Raw genomic sequence first — 22,635 nt, forward strand, 5'->3', positions numbered from 1 at the left:
ATGCAATCGCAACAGATGTAAACAACACAACAACCAATCAGAATTCGAAGCAAATACATGCGACTGGTACCAAGCATGGGAAAACGCCTGCGGCTAAAACACTATTGGTTTTGGTTTGGAATTCCATTGGTTGAGTAAGTGGCGCGAGTTTTATGCAAAACCAAAGCAAACGCGAAATTGCCTCTGACACTCAATTGAAAACCGCTCTGCACAACTTAACTGCTAGCTAACAGTTTAAATCAAGTATATACATCATACATAACCTACATGTACATGGTACACTGCATGCCGCCTTTCATTTTAAATAACTGGTATTAATATTAATTTTTATAAGTATCTTAGAGTATTCCATTTGTTGACCAGATCTCTGAGTTTCTATTGGGTGACCAATGCAGCTAAACATGCCAAATAATCATTATGTGTGATGATTTGGACCTGTTAATTAAGTTTAAAAATGTCTAAGTTAATAGTTATGAAAATAAATTGTTGTTTGTTGTTGCGGTTAATAGTAGGTCACTGTCATTATAGGAACAGCTGCAATCACCCATTATTGTTGGCAACTGTAGTATAGGATGTTATATATTCCAGGTGCCATGCTACCACTTTTTTGTAAATGGGTTGTTTCAGAAAAAATCCACCCCCCCCCCCACAGGGGGGGGGGGGTGAAAGACTCTGGAAATCCAGGCGGAGGGGGGTTGAACTTGAAAAAGTCTTCTGCAGGGGTCATTTCGACTGACAGTTTACACGATTTGAAAGTTTAGTTCGGTGACACTTCAGATATTTCCTGGAATGACCCAATACATGTAGATTTAAAAGCCCATTAATGTTCAGATATTAGGACATTGTATGGTACAGCACTGATTTTTGTACAGACGGAAAATCTGCAAATTGCCTGCTGACAAGCACTAAGTTAATTATAGAGAACTAGGACTTAGCAGACAGAATCCACTTCCATAGAGCTTAGTTTCAACACTACTAAAGGATTCTTAATGTCTTGAGGCTTTATTTAAATGTATGTTCGTTTGTAATAATTCATTTAGTATTTCAATATTTTATTCACCTTTTTTAAACAAAAGCACAACTGGGCAAAAAGCAGTTTTGGTGAACATACATACGCCTTTTATGTTAAGTTGTTATAATAAATGAGAGTTAATAGTTGCTGTGATTGTTGTCATTGTTGCAATGGTTTTCGTCTTGTTAAGACTGGGCAACATCATTTAAGGAGTCTGCAATCAGCCATTATTAATGGCCACTCAGTATACAAAAGGTTAATATTCACTAGAATCAAAGTTTGATCATACCATGCCATGCATGCTTGGACATAGATGTCAATAAGCTTGCTAACTAAAGGCATCGTGGGCATGTAATTATATACTTGCGTCAACGATGGTGAGAATAATAATATAATAACAATACACGACTGTAGAGGCCATAATAATAATATTTTATAATAATAATAATAATAATAATAATAATAATAACAACAAATTACTAGGATTTTATGATAAGGAGTTGGGATTTTAATAGTAAGGACTTTGGTCGTTGCATTGATTGGTTACAGCTGGCCGCCCAATCATTGTTTAGGATATCTGGGCATCCAGAAGTTACTTTTTACTGCCATTATAATAATGATCATAACAACAGTATTATAATAAGAATCCATGATAATTATTTTCTTGGAAAGATCTACATGTAGTACATAACATGAGTGCTTTAATAATTAACTATTAATAATAGTATATAAAGGCAAGTTCTCTTGATCTACAGTATTATATGGTTTGCACAAGACAAGAACATGCAGTGAAGACAACGAGAGAGTGTAAGGGAAAAATGTTGGGTTCATGCCCTCCCTTATTACACTTTATTAACCCACCAACAACTGTGGTAAACTACAGTGTTTACTGTGAGAACTCTATCAATCCCCCAGAGATCTCTATTAATTTACACATATTTTCAGGTCAAGTGGCCCACACAGCCAAAGCTCACCCTGGTTTCTGTACTACTGCATGAGACAACAAGGAGTAACTACACCCCAATGGTTGGGACACCCCAGAAGTATGGCACTTAAATAATATACCTCCCAACGCTCATGCCCGCGGACTAAACACATCAATCTCATGCATCAAGGACAATTTCTCACGCCTGACTCACAAATCCGGACGAGCTGTTCTACAAAAACTTCATTTCATTTCAGATTTGTTTTGTATTATTTTTTTGCTCTTTATAACAATCGCTAAAGCTTTCAAATGTCTGCAATTGGTTCGAATCGTATTAACGTGTCCGAAGGTTGTCGGAATATCTTGGGACATTTTCGGCAACATTTGAAGGGCTGGGAGCATAACCGACTTATGTCGAATTTCAGCCCGTTTTTCGATGTAGCTCGGATTTGTCTAAACTGTTGCATGTGAACTGCAATTCGATTGAAAACCATTGTCCAGTATTTTTTTCACGCCGCTTTGTGTTTCGTATTAATGCCATTGAGAAATTTTACCATCTTGTAAAGATATATCGGTAACATTATAGACACTGGATGACCAAGAGGACAATGCACTGAGGATGAAATACTTGTATTCAATATACACTCGTTGTCTTTGAAACACGGCACACGAAAGCGGTGTTTTCCGCGGGAGCAACGAAAAGAATGCTGTCACGCTTTTATTTGATTCTGTTACAAACTACTACGTACGTGACAGGAATGTCCGAAATGTAAACAGTTACATTCTCCAAGAGAAAATGTGTCCATTTCCTGGCGTAAAATCCAGCTTTGTCCCGTTTGTCGACATATCACTCTTGATAACGCAAAATACTAGCATTCTACACGATTAACAGGAAGACATGTAGCCATTTCAACGATTAACAACGATTAACGGCAGTTCTATTAAAAGGTAAAGACTATCTATTATTTTTAAGAGCAGTCGGTGTTATAACCGTTGAAAATCTATGTTAATCGTACTTTTGTTGAATCATTGCCTTGAAATTGTCAAGTTAATCGTTACATACCGAATTTCAAGCCTGGCAAACCACAACTAAGGCTTGCAAAACACCTTGCACATGGCGGGATTTGTCTCTGATGCTCCCGCGGGATTTGATAATCGAATTGAAAAATTCGCCACGGCACAGTCATCACTACCAAGGAGGGATTCTTTGAACAACATTTCCACCAGTTCCTGTGAACTGCATTCGTCAATTTCATAACTTTTCAAAAGATCCATAGATGTCGTGCGTTTACAAACTTCACCAAACAAAAGCGAAACCAGCTAGCCAGTACGATACGCAAGTTGTTTATCCCGACTGCCTTGATCTATTTTGGGCTTGTTACAACCCGCAAAAGCAAACCATGATATCATCTCAAACGTTACTTATAGAAACAACAACTGGTGCGGCTAAACACGGCTCGTGGACAGTGGAAACTTTTAGCCAACCGATAATTTGGAAAACGAGTCTGCCGTGGACAAAACCTATAAAAAAATTTGCCTTCCAAGCGCGTTCACTTGTAGACAAGCAAACTACCAAATCCCCCTCCCCCTCCCCCTGACTCAATGTTGTCTTTTGGGTCACGAACAGTTTCCTGGCAAGCATCACTTCCCACATCAACATTGCATAAGGGGGAGGGGGGGAGGGAGAAGTAACTGTGGTAGAATTATGAAGGGAGAAACAGTAAGTGAGTGGTTTTTTGGCTGTCTGTGTTCGCTTCTCATTGCATAGGGGGAGGGGGTGGGAGGGAGAAGTAAGCAAGTGGTTTTTGTTCTGTTCGCGTTTGGTTTTCTCAAGGAGTTTTGTCCTTGATTGTAAAACCGCGAAATGTTTTCCAAAGCAGGCAGAGCCAAAATTCGTACAAATCCGTGCGAAATCGAAAGCTGCGCTAAAATTCGACATAAGGCGGTTATGCTCTCAGACCTTCATTTGTAAGTCTTGGGAAAATCATTGGAAATCTTCGGAAGTGACTGGACAATTTTCGGAAATCCCCGTCATGACGAGACAAAAATCTCATGCATTTGGCTCACAAAAAGCTTGTAGGTATACACTAATAACCCATTTATTTTTCGTACCGGTGAAGAGAGCCAGCTGGACAATGTGAAAGTTACTTGTCTGGGAAAACAACACAACAATACAGCAACTGACCCAGCCTTCAGCCATCAACTCTCTGATCTTCCAACCGAAAGTGACGTGATTCAAAATCCAATGCTATATAACCAAGTGACACTACCACACCTTCATGCTAAAAGGAAGAAGGGGGGGGGGGGGGGGTGTGCTGATTTCCAAGCATGAACAAAACTGGAACATGCTCTATTTTTAAATCTACCGTCGCAACTGACTGAAACAATATTACATGTAATGGCTTGTGTGTCACATTGTGATTCTCACCTCAACACAATAATTATTAATACTCTAAGTGTCTCAACATTAAATTTTTGAAGACCAAGTTTTCATACAGACAAGTTGGCTAATAAATGCTTTTACTATTACAAGTACGTTATATGCTTGATTTTTAATTTGCTACATATACATGGAAAGGAGGGGCTTCAAATAGAGGGGGGTTGAGTTATTAGAAAGTTGCATGACTGTGTATTACTTACAAAAACAGTGGTCCTTGTGAGCCTCAGATGAAGTCCTAATTAAAAAGAAAAAAAAAGTCAATAAAATTGGTCGGTAAAACCATGATCATCTGAGCATTGATTTCGAGCCAGTCATATTCAAGTCTAGTCAGAAATGTCAGCCGTCTCCTCCCCCTAACCCACAGGGGGCGCGGGAGAGAGAGACGTCTGAATTCCGAGCGTTATAATGTCGTCCGTTGACGTCACTTACTTTTGCGAATATGGTAGGTAGTTTTTGATTAGTTCTTCCCTAATTGAAATAGATAACCATCTCCTATTGGTCGAACTTGCGAAAACAGATATTTCATTTCGGCAGGAAATATAAAGTGTTGACAGGCAAGACACAACTCATAAGTTCCTGGTGTGAAAAGTGACTTCTCCTTTAACGTGGTTTTGCTCTCGCGAGTATATCTCTTAAAGATTTTCCTTTTTGGTATGAGATAGGTGGGAGGCTCTTTCAATATTTCTCGAGCCGGGTGGTAAGTTGTGAAGATGGGAAGAATTTTATTTCGCACTTTCTCGTTTTGTTGTAAAGCCGACTTCCGTTCAGTGAATTTAAAAATCTCAGAGGTAATTTTTTTCAATGAGATTGTGTTGATAGCCTCTTGCCTGAAGGCGCGTTTTGAAGTTGGTGGTATTGCAATAGAATAATTTCACTGAGTAGTTGGTTCTCAGAAGGCTCAGCGATTCTACAATCATGCGGGGTTTAAACCTACAGAGACCTTCAAGTACACATTTTTCTTCCTGCCTCCCACCGGGGTCAGAAAAGAACTAATAAAAAATGAAGCCTTGAGACTTCTTCGAAACACCTCTGCAAAATCATTCTATTACAACATCATCCACTTCAAAACGCACTTTTGGGCTAGAGGCTACCCTCACAATCTCATTGAAAAAATACCCTCTGATTTTCGCTGAACGGAAGTCGGATTTACAACAAAACGATAAAGTGCGAAACAAAATTCTTTCTTTTGTCACAACTTACCACCCGGCGTTGCCTAACCTCAAAAACATCTTGAGGAGCAAATGACTTTTAATTCAAAACCAACCATTGCTTCGAGAAATATTCTGAAGGACCTACTCTTATTTCATACAAAAAGAAAAACAGTCCAAAAAAGCAAAACCATAACGAGAAATCACATTTCATACCACCATACCACGTTAACATGAGTCGTGTCTAGCCTGTCAACACTTTATTGACTAATAACATTTATCGGAACATTTTTCAATTCATCTTCAATGGAAAATGAAGTGCGATCCAGTTCATACATTCTTGATGCTTTGTCTCCTACATTATGCATGCTGCAATGCTTCCATGCGCCTCCATGACTCGTGGCCGCCATTTGGTTTCAAAGGTTTTTATTTATGCAAATTTGCATAAATTACTGTGTGACGTCAACGGACGACATTATAACACTCGGAATTCAGACGTCTCTCTCTCCCCCGCCCCCTGTGGGTTAAGGGGGAGGAGACGGCTGACATTTCAGACTAATTCAAGTCCACAATAACAAAATGATGATGATCATAATTATTATTATAATTATTATTATTATTATTATTATTATTATTATTATTATTATTATTGTGGTAGTTGTAGTAGTAGTATTACAACTATTATTTTATTTAATGTATAACTTATAATTACTCATAATTGTTATCTTTTTAATTTGTTCTTCAAAAATGCTGTCAAATTCTACCTAAAAAAAAGAAGCACAATTTATATACAGTGTACTCAATAGTGTGTAATTTAAATTGGACTTAATGTGAATATATGAAACCATCCTTAGTATGTATAAACTGTGGTTCACACAATTTATGAGTGAAAGAGGACAGTACTGTAATTAAATCATATCAACGCAGTGAGGTCTAAAACTTGTGTGATCACAAATAAGAACTTTTTTGAACCCATGATCTTACAATACCAGTGCAGACGAGCACTGCAGGGCAGTCTATGCACATCACTATGGATAATTGGCTTCAATTTTGCAGAGTTGATAGTCAGTGAATTTAATCATGCCAGATATAAATCACTTAAATGCAAGGTAACAATTTACATACATCAGGGATACATTTATAGCTAAGAAAAACGTCAGTAGGCTTATTAATAAATCTAGCCAGCCTTTTGGACTATGCACTTTTAAAATTAGCCTCAAGTATTTGTGTTCCGTTGAAATTTCAGCCAGTGATTAAAGATGGAGTTCATGACATGATTTGGCTGTAGTACAGTAAGTACAGTACAGTACAGTAAGTAGTGACATCCTTGATACAATTGTATAATTTCATGCTCCACGTCCCCTGGATATATTTCGGCGATTGCCATGACTTTTAAGCAGCCTTAAGGGTGCTGCAAGCTCTGAATGTATAGAAACTAAATCTATATATGAAAATATGACAATTATATTGTTCTGAATGGGTTATTGATATCAATAGTCCTAATTTCAAAGTTTTTGATGCCATCTTGGTTGGAAAGCAAAACAGTTTAAATTACTGTAATTAAAATGATTATGAATTAATTTGACTGGATTTAAGGTCACTGTGACCCTCACCAAATTAAATTCAACTTAGAGCCTTTGTATCCCCACTAATGAAAATATCTGTGCCACAAAAAGTGTCTGCTTTTGCAGGATAAAAACAAAAGTCATTTTCAGTGGCAGTGGCGCACCCCCCCCCCCCCCCCCCCGCCCAGTCTGATCCCCAGGCAGAAGGCATTTTTTGCATACAACAAGTTGATTTCTTTGTTTCAGACTTACAATGTACAGACTACCTTCACTTATATAAATACCTTTCACTAACCGAGTTCAAGGTTCGTACTGTAAGTTACGAACCAAGTTTTTTCCCGTTGATTATGGCCCAAGTGCGAAGCGTGCTGGCCATAAATCAACGGGAAAAAAATGAGAATCTGTTACTTACACCCATTATGAACATAGTGTATAGAAACTGAGAGATAAAATAAATGAACATTTCGATCAAACAAAATCTCAGATGCAGGGCTGTCATTAAGAGGCAGGGGCCGGGGATTTTCCCCAGTTACTAAGAACGTGGCCCCCGGCTATTTTCATAGGAATATACAGTAGAAGAAAAATAGATCCAATTGAAAAGAAATTCCTAGCTGTTTGATTCCCCGCCTACTTGTTGTATTTATCCAGCAACTTGAAATCTTAGTGACAGCCCTGCAGATGTACACATATAAGTCTTATTTTGCATTATTGTTCCAGTGCCTGTTTATTCTCAAGATTTCAGTACCATGTTGTTTTTGCGCGGGCCTCCTAATAGACATTTGACTAACAAATAATTTGTTTTTGGCTGATAGAAAAAACAAACAGTGCTGTGAGGGGAAAATCAAGAGGCTGTCAAATACCCCAGCTAATGTCCAACCATCGGGATGGACAATATGGAAAAATGGATCACTAGAGCCCAGTTTGGGGAAGGGGGGAAGGGGGGAGGGAGTGGCCACTTGCTGGACTTGACTGATGAATGACCTGAAGGCTAACTCCAGTCTTCATCTACATCCACATCTAGATCAATAACTTGGAGATCCTTGTCAGGACAGTTTGCAAGTGGCAAAAAATACACGTAGAATTTAAAAAAATAAATAATAATATAATAATAATAATAACTATGACGTCATGTTTTGCATGCATGGAGTTCAAAGCTGACTTGAAATGACTTTACATGTAGTTAGTGAATCAGATGTAAGGCAAAGCAACTTTGAAAATCTTTCCACTCTAAGAAAAGTCCCCTGGGCCGGGTTGTTCTAACGTCGATTAAGCTAATCCTAGGTTAATGTGAAGTTTAATTCGAGTTTAATTATTAATCAATAAACATTTTTCCAAAAGACTTTTGCCCTTCAGTTTTGACTTAAACTTTTCTTTGTTTTTACTTTAAGAATCAGCATTGAAAAACATTTTTAACGGGCGAGATGAAAACTTTGGTTAACTTTTAATCAGGGATTAGCGTTAATCGGCTTTCGAACAACCGGGCCCTGGTCACTACTTTCAAATCCGTTTGACAAAGATCTTCGTATTTCCCCATCGATAACATACCGAGGAAGCGGATATCAGCACCAATTAAAAGTGAAAGGGCCTGGAGGCACTGGGCAAATTTTTGTTTATTTTGCGAAAAAATCTGTCACCAGTTCCCTGAGACAAGTGCCCCCGGTGATTTTTAGATATACCAAATTTTGTCAAGGCTTACCAAACTTCAAAGACCCCGTCGTCCTGCCTCGGAGCAGGACAAATTTTTGTCAGGCATTAAATCTGACAGATTTGTTAATTTACATGCCATGATTTGAAAGTAAATGTCAATCAAGAAAATTTGATCTCTATTTTTAGTCGGAGTATTTCAGAAAATATAATAAATTGCAAAGATATAAGGCAGCATTCATAAAATGTACACAACATAACGCAGTGAGTTGTGCAGGCCTGTCATTTCTATTATTATCACTAAAAGAATTCTTCGGGGATGTTACCCCTATGAAAATGAATTTCAAACCAAGAATTGCAAGGCCTCCACTGGCATACATTGTAGAAGTAGCAACTGCCTCTGCTGGAGTTGGACGAATTGAAGGAAGAAAAAAACTAGAATACAAGCAATAATATGCTAAGGCAACATATTCAATCGAAGCAGTTAAAGATCACCATAAGCCCATGAATCCTGAGATCTCATGTAACCTTTCAGGCAAACAGCGCGCAAGCGATGTTGTTTTTTTCCATGTGATTGACACGTGTGGTTAACAAATATTTTGCTGAGTCTCAGTGCGCCCACGCTTGACAAATTAAAAATTTGGCAGACACAAATTTTGTCAAGATTTTTAGAAGGGCCAAACAAATTTTGGAGTAACTAGGGAATACCCCGCCACTCCATTATTGTGTGGTCCCTGGGGATCTCACACAAATAACGAGGTATAGTCATACACTGATGTGTGATGATTAGTTTTGGAGTGGCGGGGTATTCCCTACTCCCAGGGTAGTCAATCGACAAAAAATGATATCGGAAAATCATTTGATAAATTGATATCTATCGATAAATTGAATTTAAAAGATATCGACTTTATCGGTCAATTGATAAAATTCGATACTCACACGCCGACGCAGTGTTAATGTTATCGATTGCATCGGATTCATCGATCGTTATTGAGTCGATAAAAATTATCCTGTTTCCATTGAGGGACCATTTGATTGTGACTCTTTGAATGTAGATTTCAATAGACCAAAGAGACTGTATATGATGTTCTTCCTGAGTTTGTTGTTTGATTAACTGGGTTCGATTACAAAACGTAAATTCTTTTTCTTTTTCCGGCTTCTCGGCTTCAAGGTTGTCGTCTCACTTTTCTCTTTTTCCTTTGTTCCGTTGGTTTTGAAACCACAATTTAACTTAAGAAATATGGGGAACAAGAAGAATTTGGATTACGAGCCCGAGGGCGTCTAGATGATTTGTTCATATCTTTACTCCAAAAATCACGAAAATCTTTCCCTTTAAAGACTGGGTGAAAGAGCAACGAGCATGCGATTGTGTTACATCAGCAAATTAATAAAACAGTGGAATAATCAACCAGGTATCTATAACGGATTTCAAATACCACACATGCCAAGTAATACTAAAAGTTTGTGGAAAAGATGAAGCAATTTTTATTGTTTAACGAACAGGGAATTTGTTATAAGTGTTTCTGCGAGTTCTTAAATATCTTTTGGTGTTTCTGTTTCGAAAATTGGAACGATAATTTAGTTTCGATAAATTCGATATTTATCAATAAAATCGATAGCTCTGATTCAAAAATTAATAATTATCGATAATACTCACAACGAAATCTTTTATCGATTGTTATCGAATTTCGAAAAAATAAATTGATTTATTAATTGTTACCAAATGCTATTGATTAGATATTATCGATTGACTACCCCGGGCGTAGTTAAGCCCAAATTTTGTCGGTCCAGTGCGTCCGACCCTAAAAGTAATTAAAATTACTGCAACCTTCATTAATTAATTACTTACAGCGGAATCAAAATAAGGATTCCCATCACAACAATAGGTATAATGATCTCAAACGCAGTACCAATGGGTCTTCGTTTCTGTCGAAAGAACGTGTACATGTAAGCTCTTACTGTTTATAAATACCGTATTTTCTCGATTAAACGCCCCCGGCGTTTATTTAAGATTCGGCAGTTTTGTCCTGGCGTTTTTTCCAGGCTGGCGTTTAATCGGGGTCTGGTGTTTATTAATGAAATGCGATTTTCAGCCATTTTTCCAGGTTGATTTATTATTACTGATCCTCGGAAACCTAGGGGTAGTTTGTCAGTGCTGGACGATTTTTCCCTGAATTACTCATGCAAGTACGACCCATGTGCAATGGCTGTTTATAGTGAGCATGGACCTGGTAACGAAAGGAAAAATGTCGGGCATATACCTATGGAGCTATCATCGACTCTTCGCTTCTTCGTCAAACATGGAGGGAACATTTCAGCTAAAGTGAGACAGAAAAACTATCGAGCAAGCAATTTGGAACAAGGTGGCTTTGAAGTCCCTATTACTGTGCAATGCGCGATTTCCTCCCAGAAAGGACAACTCATGAAAAGACTGAAACAACTTATAAACACAAACGCTTGAGGGATCCTCCCACATTCAAACGACAGTGAGCACCACAACACAAGAAAGAAAGTGCGTCAATAATACAACACGAACACGGATACATTGCTATATTTTCTTTCGTTGTGCAGCAACTATCCCAGTTATGTTACGCCGGTATTTTTTCCTTTGGACGTTTATTAAAATACCAAAACAGCATACCGTACTTGGTATATGTGTCGTAACAGTGCCATGCAAGAGGTTACTATTATGTATCCGGTCCTTGTGACCTCGACCCCTAATAAACGCCGGGGCCCCGATTAAACGCACCCGGTGTTAATTTAAAAATCGGCAGTTTTGACCCGGCGTTTATACGAAGCCGGCGTTTAATCGGGGTCCGGCGTTTAATCGAGAAAATACGGTATTGAAGCTATCACAAGAAGCACGACGCGGAAGATTTCACACTGAATCCAAATCAACTCGGTCACATAGAAAAGGCTTTCACTACAACATGTACATGATAAAATAACTTACTTGAAGCAAAAAGTTCTTCCATAACAGAAGGCGAAACTGTCTGAAACGATTCGCCATTGAAGAACATTGAAGGGATCTGCGGCCGCCCCACTTCACCTGAAATCTACCGGTGAAAAACTTTCTTGAGTGGTACGGAGTAGGACTGGTACGAGCGCTCAACAGTTACTGATTAACTGAAGGGTGAAAAGGAACAGTAGAGAAGATAGTTTATTTATCAACTACAATCCACATATAATAGTAAATACTGGACAGAGCTGTTTGTAAATACCAACCAGCAGATGTAGCAGATTTTAGCGATGAGTGCCATAAAAGCGTTTTAGTCCCACAGTGTCATTTCTTTATTTCATTTTTTTAAAGGAGATGTCGCCTTTAATTTTGTACATCACTCGATATCTTTTCATTGACAGTCGGAACTCTTTCTCTTTCTGTTCAGTTTTTTTATATTTATTTATTTATTTATTTATTTATTTATTCATTTATTTATTTATTTGTTTGTTTATTTATTTATTTATTTATTTATTTATTTAGTTAGTTAGTTATTTTACTGCCCTTCCACTGCCTCGATTAGATCTTTCCTTTCTGCGGGTGGAACACATCTCATATGTAAAATAAATGTTGTTGTGTTATCCGGTGTTTCCTAATACATGTATTTACCGTCTGTCATGAATGGCGCATTCTTTTGGAAGAATTCTCGCTCTTCACATTCCGGATCCAATCTAAATTACCCAGAGTCCTCAGGCTCTTTGGCCTGCGGTTCGTCGCCAGGAGAGACTCTGGGGACATCGAATTTTTCACTGCAGGATTTCTGCGGTAAAACAATGGAAGCCGTTACGGAACAGCCAATCAAGAAATTTGAATTTTACGGTCTCTCCTGGCGCCCACCCGCTGACCAAAAAGCCTGAAGACTCTGGGTACTAGATTGCGATGTCCCCAGAGTCTTCCGGGCGTTGCCCCGCTGACCAAAAAGCCTGAAGACTCTGGATACGAGATTGATTCCGGATCAGGAAAACAGAATGCACCACAGGATACACATGCAAACTGTGAGTCTAAGGTTGCGTTCGATTGACCGTATTCCGGAAAAAGAATAAGCGGAATAGCTGTTAAATTTCTCCTTTTAACGTTTGCGTTCAACACAGTTGCTGAACCAAATGTCGAGGGCGTTTGAACAGGTCATTCAACATTTTTGAAAGCGTAAAAAAATGAAAGCTTGTTGAGAGTGTGTTGAATCAAATTTAATTGGTTTGAACTTTCATTCAACATCAAGTCAACATTTTCCTTGTACTTGAAAATGTTGAATGGAGTTGAAACCGTCTGAATACTCCGTAATTGATCTAACATTTGCTCAAAATCAATTCAACTTTTTTTAAACGAATGTTGGGCAAATGTTGAAACCGTTTAAATGGACCTTAGTGAACCCCGAATGCTATTTGTAGCATTTAAATTTAGTTAACGGTTTCATGTAAAATCACCACCCTGATCACCACCGATAAGAACACTACCCAATAAATTTAAACCTTTGTATTTTTAATATGCACTAATTAACCCTTTATTTACCACCTGATAAATACCCCAGGTGGGTTACTCGGGTATAAACGTGACGGGGGGGTCCGACGTATTTTTTTGGGTCTAAAATTTTCAACTCCTGTATTTTTTGGGGTTGAAGATTTAACCGTGTATTTTTTTGGGTCTGAAAAATCTGCGCGTATTTTTTTGGGTTTGAATTTCCGCCAGGCTAATAGTTCTTACGCAATTCAAGCCAAAGTTCCCGCAAGATCCAAAAGCATGATAGAATAATCTGCATGTAACCGGAGTGCCGAATTTCAGCAGAAAGGCAGTATGTATACTGTTCTTAAAATTGCATTTTTAGTGTATTTTTTTGGGTCTAAAATGTCCAGTCTTGTATTTTTTTGGGTGCACAATATAATGTCCATGTATTTTTTTGGGTGCAAAATATGAGGCTCCGTCGGACCCCCCCGTCATGTTTATACCGAGTAACCCACCTGGGATAAATACACATCATGTCAGCAGGTGGCTTAAGGACGGCCGAACCTTATGCAAATTAGGCAGCAAAAAGCTAGCTACCATTAGTTCGGCTCAAGTAAAGTTCGACCTTTGAACCGAGCATATTAGCGTTTGAAGTCGTAATCATTGTCAATGCCAACTAGTTTTGAAACGCAAAATCCCCTACCCGAAAATGAAGCGCTAAAAATACTCTTTAAGCGAAGGCAAGCTAGCGTAGATTTGTATTCGGGATTTTAGATCCTGTATCTGGCATAGATCAAAATATTTTCTTGCTTCATTACATTGCGCTTACATAGAGTATAAAAGTAGCCGTATACTGGCTTGATCATGCAGGTGCACCCAAAGGCTCATTTCTGTGGATATCAGTGTTTGGATGGCCTTAATTAATCGCCTCAGAAATTCGTATTTAGTTTTAAACACAATCTACAGTTTGATTCTGCAAAATGTCAAATCGAAAAAATTTTATATCACCGGAAAACTGATTTCTTTCGTTTTCGAGGAGGCAAATATGTCGTTAAAACTGCGAATAAAATCAGCCAGCATTTTTGTATTTAGTCAACAGCAGCTCGTAAATTCTGAAAATAAAATTCCGTTTCTTAAAACGTCCTGCGACAAACAAAATTTTTAAGCTGGACATCCGAGCAGATCGCACTGTATTAGCTAATAAAATATGCCTTTAGGGCTACTGAAACGGGAACACAGGATAACATTCGAATAATGTTTGCTGGGCGCCCTGATCATCCTACGTTAACTACAGGCAAACCGACCGATAACTGAGTGTTTAGCCGCGTTATCAACATTTTTTCGATTGCATTCCTTTATGCAACTTACCTTTATAGCAATAGCTTCGCAATGGTCGTTGACTCCTGGACAAAAAAAGCCGTTTTTACCATGGATAGGGAAAAAGTTGTTCTTCACATGTGTTGAATAATTATGAGTTCTGTGCATGTCAAAGATAATAACAGATGGCTGTTTAGCGTTGTCACACATTTTTGCTAATAAGGGCTGTTTTTCTAGCTTTTGTCATCAACAGGTTTGTTGCCAAAAAGGTCTAAAAATAATTAATAACACAACAAATTTGTTTTTTGTTGCTATAAATTACAGTGCGACCCGCCTCACCGTGGCCACCCAACAAACTTTTTTTTACACGGAATAAAGGTTGAATTATCCAACTTTCGCCACGAAGAAGACTTATTGCAAATAAAATTCTTAAATTGCCGAAAAGTAACTATGAATATACTAATTGAACTAGATAAGTAGCATCAAGGCGATGAAAATGAGTTTTATTTATTTATTTATTTATTTATTTATTTATTTATTTATTTATTTTTGGCCTATAGAAAATTTAACCTCAGCTGATATTTTCATGTTAGCCGGTTCATTTAAGCCCCAAGTCGTCGCTAGTTACGCTGAAAAGAAGTTCATTTTCTGCGCGGCCAAAACGATCACATTACAACGCTATGATGAGAAACGTTGACTAACGCATAGTACTGCAGGGAAATGATCATGGCCGACAAAAGAGCTAAGAGGAGTTGGATGCGGACGTTATTGTCAGAGTTGTACATTTTGTGGCAGACGTTTTTAAAATTCTCAGCAAGAACTACATTATGTTAGACAGCTGGTGGCTTTAAGCCCCACGTATTCCAAGGAATACGTAAAATACCAATAATAGAACAAGAATCACGAAATTAGCACTGCTGCTTTATACATCGAGCCACGAATTTACCCAATTCTGAAACAGGGAAAGATCAAGAAATTAAACATGTTCACACCGCTTTGGAATCCAATAGACCTCTTTCATAAATGGAAGGCTTAATTGTTATTCTTTTGTATGCATTTAAATTAGCCTTCCTGGCCTCGTTAGCATGTGTAAAAACAAAAGTATTCTCACTCAAAAGCGAGGTCAAGAAGGCTTATTTGCATGCACATAAAAGAATACTAATTATGCCCTCCATTATGAAAGAGGTCTATGGCTACCCTACAAACCTTATTACCCAAATTACAAAGAAGAAGTGTTTTGCACCACCAGTCTGTACACCTGAAGAACTTGTCGCCTCTCCTTTGAGGCCTTTTCTTTGAGGCCTTTCCACAGTGTATATAATGTTGTATGTATATAGTGTATATATAATGATAGAATTGTAATTGTAATTGTATTTCATTTTATTTTATTTTGTCTATTTACTCTTTCTTTCTAGTATTTATTTTCTCGAAGATATCAGCTATTCAAAGCTACTCTGTAAATTCGAGGATAAATAAAGTATATGTATGTATGTATGTATGTATGTATGTATGTATGTATGTATGTATGTATGTATGCAAATGTGTTGACCTGCCACCCACACGAGAGTTCGCGACCCTTCCGTACATCAAAGGTCTCACAGAACCACTAACGAGGTTGCTCAAAAAACAGGACATACAAGCCTGATTGCTTTACTTAAGATTGTTTATTTACTTACTTTAGAATTATTACTTAATATCTTCTTTTACAATTTTCCAGTGACAATTGCGGCTACCAATGAACTACTATGTTTCATTGGGACCCAAGAGTTTATAAATGAATACGGGGAACTGTTTTTAATCCTTCAGAAACTAAAGGACTTTGTAGAGTCATTTTTCTCGTGTCAAAGGCAAATGTGTGGAGGAACACAAAATATGACAGCCTTTGTATATGGCTACAATGTAAATGGCTACACAACCTTTTAAGCTTCCAAGGCCTTGGCCAACAAGCAAACCAATGTCTATGAATTGGAGAAGTGTATGTCATATTTAAATGAGGAGCAACAGCTTCCTTGAAGATTAAGCAAAGATGGTATATTTGACATGGTGGAATGGTTTGTCGACACATAAAGAATATAAGACAAAGTCAAAGTCAAAGTCCCAAAGCCCCTATAACAAAGGTGACGGGAGTGATTGTGCCACAGTGTGGTAGTGCACACAAATACAAATTTTATTTGCATTATTATGTTTAGTGCCCTAAGTGGTAAAATGAATCTGAAGGTACAATTATCACAATTATCACTGTACAACTGTTACCCTATCCTGAGACCACTGAGGAAAGCTATGGTCAAACCCCTTTCAAACAGGACCCTTGTGTGAACAGAAGGGTGCCCTCGGACCACATTCAGTGTCCCTTTAGAATAGGTGTCTGCTTATGGAAGATTAACAATGCAGTGTTCGTATGTGGCTGGGACCATTGCTGAGTGTCCTGTAGGGGAGGCATATGCACATCGAGGAGGTGTCCCTTAGTAGAGGTTCAACTGTAGTTAAGATTTAAATTTAAACACAACAAAGATAGTAGGAAAACCCATTTCACAGAATGATTGCTGCTAGACAATTTGGAGTTGTTTCAATCTCCTCCGAATGTCGTCCATGATTCCTACGGAGCGTGGCAGGACAGGTTTCGATGCATGGAAAAACGTGGCATCCATTTTCACGAGGGAATTCCGGAGTTGAGCGAGTTGACCAAATGGTTTCCTCAAGGTGGCCTCTTTGTCATGGACGACTTGATGGATGAAATAGGCAATGAAAAACGCGTCTTGGATCTCTTCACCAAACATTCCCATCATCGAAACATCACGGTCTTGCATCTTTGTCAAGACATGTTTCTCATGGGTAAATATGCCAAGAGCATTTCGTGCAATGCTCATTACATTGTGGCCTTCAAAAACCCTCGAGATGGATTGGGTATTCGAAATTTGTTATAAAAATCGTTTCCCTCTCATTGGAAGGAGGTGCTTCAGGTCTTTCATCGGGCTACCTCACGTCGCTTTGGTTACATGTTATTGGATCTTCATCCTGCATCATCCGATGACGTCAGACTCTACAGCTATATTTTGAAGGACGAAGGCTGGACGCGTTATTACAGAACGCTCAAGATGGAAAGGACTGATCCTATCATAGTGAAAGAGATTGTCAAAGAGTATCCGTTTGAAAATGCGTTGGAAAGCATCTTTTCAGACCATGTCAACCACATGCATCCTTATGACACGGATTACAACCACCTGCAAAACATCCTAAATCTCATCAAGACCAGATGATGGGAAGAGATAAGACCGTACGTGGATGAAGTCAACGAATCGTACTTCAGAGAGCTCGTACAAACTCTGATGGAAAAAGCTAAGAAATTGCTTTACCAAAAAGTATTGTTGAAAAGGTTTTCATGCCATATCTGTTCATTGGATGAGTGGGATCTGCACCACAATCTTTTGACAGAGCCTCTCCAGAACGTATTTAAACTCATCGAGAGTCAGCAATTCGAGGAGATAGACTCATACGTAGAAACCATCAATTTCTTCAAAGACGAAATGCAAGATCTAGATAAAAGCAGCAGACTACAATGGAAGACGATCCTTATGTATCACCCACTGACTTCAACCTGGATATGCAACGAGAACGAACCAGAATCGTGGCTTCGGGTGCCACCGGAGGACCTGAGGATATTTTGTCACCCCGTAGAGTGAGACGCATCTACACACCCCTTCGTCCTGCTGGGGTGGGTACCGGTTGTACGAATATAGCGAGATGAACTGTGACCAGAGACATCCTTCAAGATGCCTTGTCACAAGATAACATTGATCTTGATCCACTATTCTACAGTCCGGCCTCACTGGGTTCTCTCTCACCTACACCACCTCCTCCAAGAACACCCACTGTTCGTCCAGTTGGTATCGGTGTGCCTACGCATCCAAGGAGGCCCAATCACCGTGGACACCCCCAAGTCCAAGTCAATTACCCACGACCAGAACAGCAACTAGATGAAGACGTGAATGTAGAAGGCGTAGAGGAAGAACCACAACGATGGTTACTACTACAACTGTGGGTGGGCAAGGAAGAAGAAGGAGGAAACGATGGGTTCCAACACCTTCTACGTTCTTTTCTTCATCTTCATCGATGGCTTCACCCATGAAACAAGACGATATGTAAGGACAACCTCAAGTGTTGCTCAACGATCAAAGACAAACGGCTGCGGGACGTAGAATCGCAGGCATCACGACTACCAATACCATCACGACGACCTATAAAGATGGAGGTGCACCGGTGGTCAGCAGATCGTCCTCGAGAGTATCCGGTTGAAAATGGCTACCAAAGTGTGTCTGACGGAGGATTTGTGCGTCGGCGAGGCCTTGAAACTGAACCTACTTCAAAAATTAGACTTGTTGTATAGTTTCTATCACAAGCAGTGGTGGTGTCTTCGTCGGATGTGTTATCATTTCAGACTTTGTAACGTTCTTCTCAATAGTGCTTCACTGTTGGTCATGGCCATCGGCATGATTGTGGGATCCGTGTTCCAGAACAGTATCATCGTTACCATTTTGCAAGTTGGCGGTTGGCACGGTCATCAAAGGATGGAACGTTTCAAAAAATTCGCCTTGAAAGTGGACATGTCCAAATTTGCTTTTACAACCTACGAAAAAGCTTTGATAGAACTGAGAACCCACATGCGAGGATTACCGTTAGAAGAATTGGTTGGGTTTCTCATCAACATGCAGACCTTGGACAAAACCATCTCGGATTTTACGGCACCCATCACCGACCGATGTTCCCAAACAGACCATGCAATGTTCGTGTATGTCCCCTTAGACAACATATAAAGGAATCTCGTCCAACCTGACCGCTGTGGACAAGCATGGTACGATAAACTAAAGGACCTACGAAGAAGAGGAGAAAACAGAAAGGTGGTATAGCACGTTTTCTCATTCCATTAGCTGACCTGATCGGTAGGGCGGCAGCTTCATGAGCCGTGAGTGCAACTGCAGGTCACGGTGTCAAAAAGCACTCAAGAAAAAAGAACCATTTTTTAACAAAGAATTTTAGACCGGACACAAAGAATATAAAAGAGGTGGTTACATCTACTCAGTTGGACCAGGTTGGACTAGACAGAACCAAGTAAAGACGGAAGGTGTGATGTCGAACCAACCAAGACGACGACGGTAAGGGGGAAGAGGTGGATTGTTGAGTTAACCATGGGCTTCTGTCGAGTTGGGTTTCAAACTAGGAAGAGGTAAACATTATAAAAGAATGGGAGAGATTGGAACCAGAGGTCATTACAAGTCAAATCCAAGACCGTGGGCAGTATGAAGACCCTCAAAGGCAATTTGCCCTTCATCAAATCGATTTTTCATCAAGCCAATCGTTACAAGGGACAAGAGATGTTAAGGCATGCCAATGGGGATCAGATCAATGTTGTCAGTGAAATCGTGCTCAACCTGTTAAAAAAAGATTCCTGTTCAACCGCCTTTGATGTCACAGTTGAGACGACATAAAAGGATGCTGCGTGAGATAAGCGAGAAGAAAAATTCACTCAAGCGACGACGAGAGGTGTTGATGAGACAAAGAGGGAGTGGCTTGTAGACGTCGATGAACCATCTGCTCTGTCAATGTCTGCTGAAACGTTAAAGTCATTGTTGTATTTGTTACAAGAAAGCAATGCTGGAAGTACGACGCCTTGGTAGAGGACCATAGGGACTTGAAAGGACGATATAAGAGACTGGAGGAAGAACTCATTCGACTGAAATTTCTCTATTGTGTGAGAACTGTTGCAAGAGAGAGGGTGAAATTTGTAAAGATTGCGACACCAGACTGGACAAACTATGGAAGAAGTGTTGATGGTGCCCCCGCAACAAATGCAAAAACTGATTCAGCACTACAAGGGAGAATTGACTGAAAATGCCTTGCTCAACAAAGTGGCGGCCATGGCAGCGCGAAAGAGATAGAGCGCGCGAGATAATTGCCTCAAGCAGGAAGCAATTTCCGCTCTCCTCGCTCGCATGGTTCGCTTGCTTTACTTCAGAAAAATAAAGAGACAGTTCGCAATCTACGTATTACTGTCTTTAATTAAATGTGACCTTGGAGCTACAAATATTTTCTCGACCCAGGTGCTCGTATTTAATTTCTTCTCATTTTGCTGTATGATTGTTCGTAGCTGACAAGGATAACCCATTGACTCCACAAACGAGGAGTATTTCTTTTTTCAATTCTGGGGGCAATATACTCCACGGGAAGAGTAGGATTTAATTTCTATCTTTCCCTGTGGTGTTTACGCTGTAAACAATGCCTAAGTCTCAGCCAACAGTGTGAATAGTCTGGGTTTGGCGTTTACGGTTGCCTTGCACCGGCTTCGGCAGTAGAGGGCGCTTGCACGGAGTCTGACCTATGCTGACAAGGCCTGATAACACCGAAGCCCGGTTGATATGGCTATTCACAGGCGTGAGGTAAAGGCCATATTGCGGAGCTGTACATGTGTAGTGTGATCATTGCAATATAAATGGTTAGCCAGAAGTCCATCATCCGGAGCATTCAACCTTCATACACATTGTCATGGACAGGCTCAAAGGCAGTTTTAGGCAAATATTAAAACACGCTTGTGGTGCTGCCACTTCCAATAACTGACAATGTCAGTAAATATACCAGTAAATTCCTCAAGACGGCAATGGCTGGGAAAAATAAATCGTTAAGCGGCTGCCGAGTGTGAATGGCAGTTTGACGGTATCCTTACCTCCAAACTTCGGATAAAACGCCAAAAAAATAAGAAATTTAGTCAGTTAAAGATAAGATATTTACTTTGATAGCTCAAAGGTAGTATTTTCTGTGAGTTTGCTAAAGTGAAGTAAGTGGGGACTGATCGGCACTGTGTCTGTGTTTACTGTTTGGGTGCGTAACATTAGGAAAACCTATTCACCAAACCGGAATGGTCATAAACTTATTGAGTACTCAGAGACTCACAAAAAAAATTATCAGCTTTGAACTCTCAAAGAAGACTGAAGAAAGTCTCTCTTTTGCTCGAAAATTCGAGGGGAAGGGTGAACAGAAAAGACTGACCTGAGCGAGCACGATATTCGAGTTGCCGGCGAAGCCGCGATTCGCGTGCGCGCGAATATCGTGCTTCAGGCTTGAGTTAAAGAGAGACTACTTGCAGTCTACTCTCAAAGTAATATCCTTACCTTTAACATGATTCCTGCAAAATAAAAGTTGAGTCAGACGTGAAATTTTCTCAAACTTTCTGTGATTGTTCACTAATGTATTATTTCAAGATGTATAATAAAAAAAGATGGGTCACTGTATGCGCGAAGGAGGTACGATCCACTCAATTTACTCCATAATTGCTTGCGATATTTTGCTTTCAAGAATGAGTTAATTTGATCAATTATTGCTTGTCTGGTGGTAACAGAAGTTAGATAGATAAAGCAGAACTAAGAAACTGAAAACGTCCTACATAGAATTATTAAGCATAATCGGCAAATCAAGATAAATTTCGTGGCAAGGAAGCACAAGATGAAGCAGTATAGACCCAAAACGTTTCTTGCGCGCGATTTCTCAGTATCATTATTATTATGCATCAGTCAATCCCAGCTGTATTGGCCATCCCCCAAGCAATAGCGGGGCATTTCCCACACTTTTCATCTCGAACGTCGGGCATTAGCCTTCCATCCAAATACCCCGGTCAGGACATTTCAGTGACCTTCTCACTTTTTTCACCTTATAGCATTGTCACAAATTCAATAAGTTTTTTCTTTACGTCTAGATAAGACATAAATGGGACATTAGAGCTGCAGGATGACGTATTTTTACAATACTATGGGAATCAAGACCCAGCTAGGACTAAATTTGGCCTGGATTAGCTTAGATTTTATTGCAAGAAAGACAAGAGACGAAGAAAATAAAACATTTTTGAGCCACTATCGCGGGGCATTTGAGCAACTTTTTGTCCGGCCGTAGGGCATTTGCCAGTTTATTTTTAAAAAATCCTTATTCCCGGGGTCGACGGCCCGTGGAGGGGACCGTGTTCTGTCGCACTTTGTAATAATCATCGCACTTTGTAATACCTGTCGCACTTTGTAATAAAACTGTCGCACTTTGTAATACCTGTCACACTTTGTAATAACACTTGTCGCACTTTGTAATAAAACAGCTGTCACACTTTGTAATA

The 22,635-nt window shown here is 39.4% G+C and overlaps 2 protein-coding genes and 1 pseudogene across 6 annotated transcripts in view; 2 read left to right on the forward strand and 1 right to left on the reverse strand.

Moving 5' to 3' along the window:
• Nucleotides 1–11,836, reverse strand: part of LOC146481053 (phospholipid-transporting ATPase ABCA3-like) — a 64,070-nt gene extending 52,234 nt beyond the window's left edge. For 2 of the 3 annotated variants that reach the window (XM_085108720.1, XM_085108719.1), the window contains exons 1-3: nucleotides 11,688–11,835; nucleotides 10,584–10,660; nucleotides 4,578–4,612 (exon numbers count right to left, since the gene is read on the reverse strand). In XM_085108720.1, the coding sequence (XP_084964846.1) occupies nucleotides 4,578–4,612; nucleotides 10,584–10,660; nucleotides 11,688–11,744 (169 nt within the window). In that variant the 5' untranslated portion in view covers nucleotides 11,745–11,835. Of the gene's footprint in view, nucleotides 1–4,577; nucleotides 4,613–10,583; nucleotides 10,661–11,687 lie in introns of all 3 variants that reach the window. The other variant, XM_085108722.1, reaches the window with a different exon arrangement.
• LOC146481049 (uncharacterized) overlaps nucleotides 1–22,635 on the forward strand; it is a 418,045-nt gene that overhangs the window by 136,040 nt on the left and 259,370 nt on the right. The gene's annotated exons all lie outside the window — the stretch shown is intronic.
• On the forward strand, nucleotides 17,036–21,281 carry LOC146481054 (uncharacterized; annotated as a pseudogene).

This window comes from Pavona decussata, unplaced genomic scaffold (assembly GCF_977016875.1).
Source record: "Pavona decussata unplaced genomic scaffold, jaPavDecu1.1 SCAFFOLD_51, whole genome shotgun sequence".
NCBI classification, from domain to species: Eukaryota; Metazoa; Cnidaria; class Anthozoa; order Scleractinia; family Agariciidae; genus Pavona; species Pavona decussata.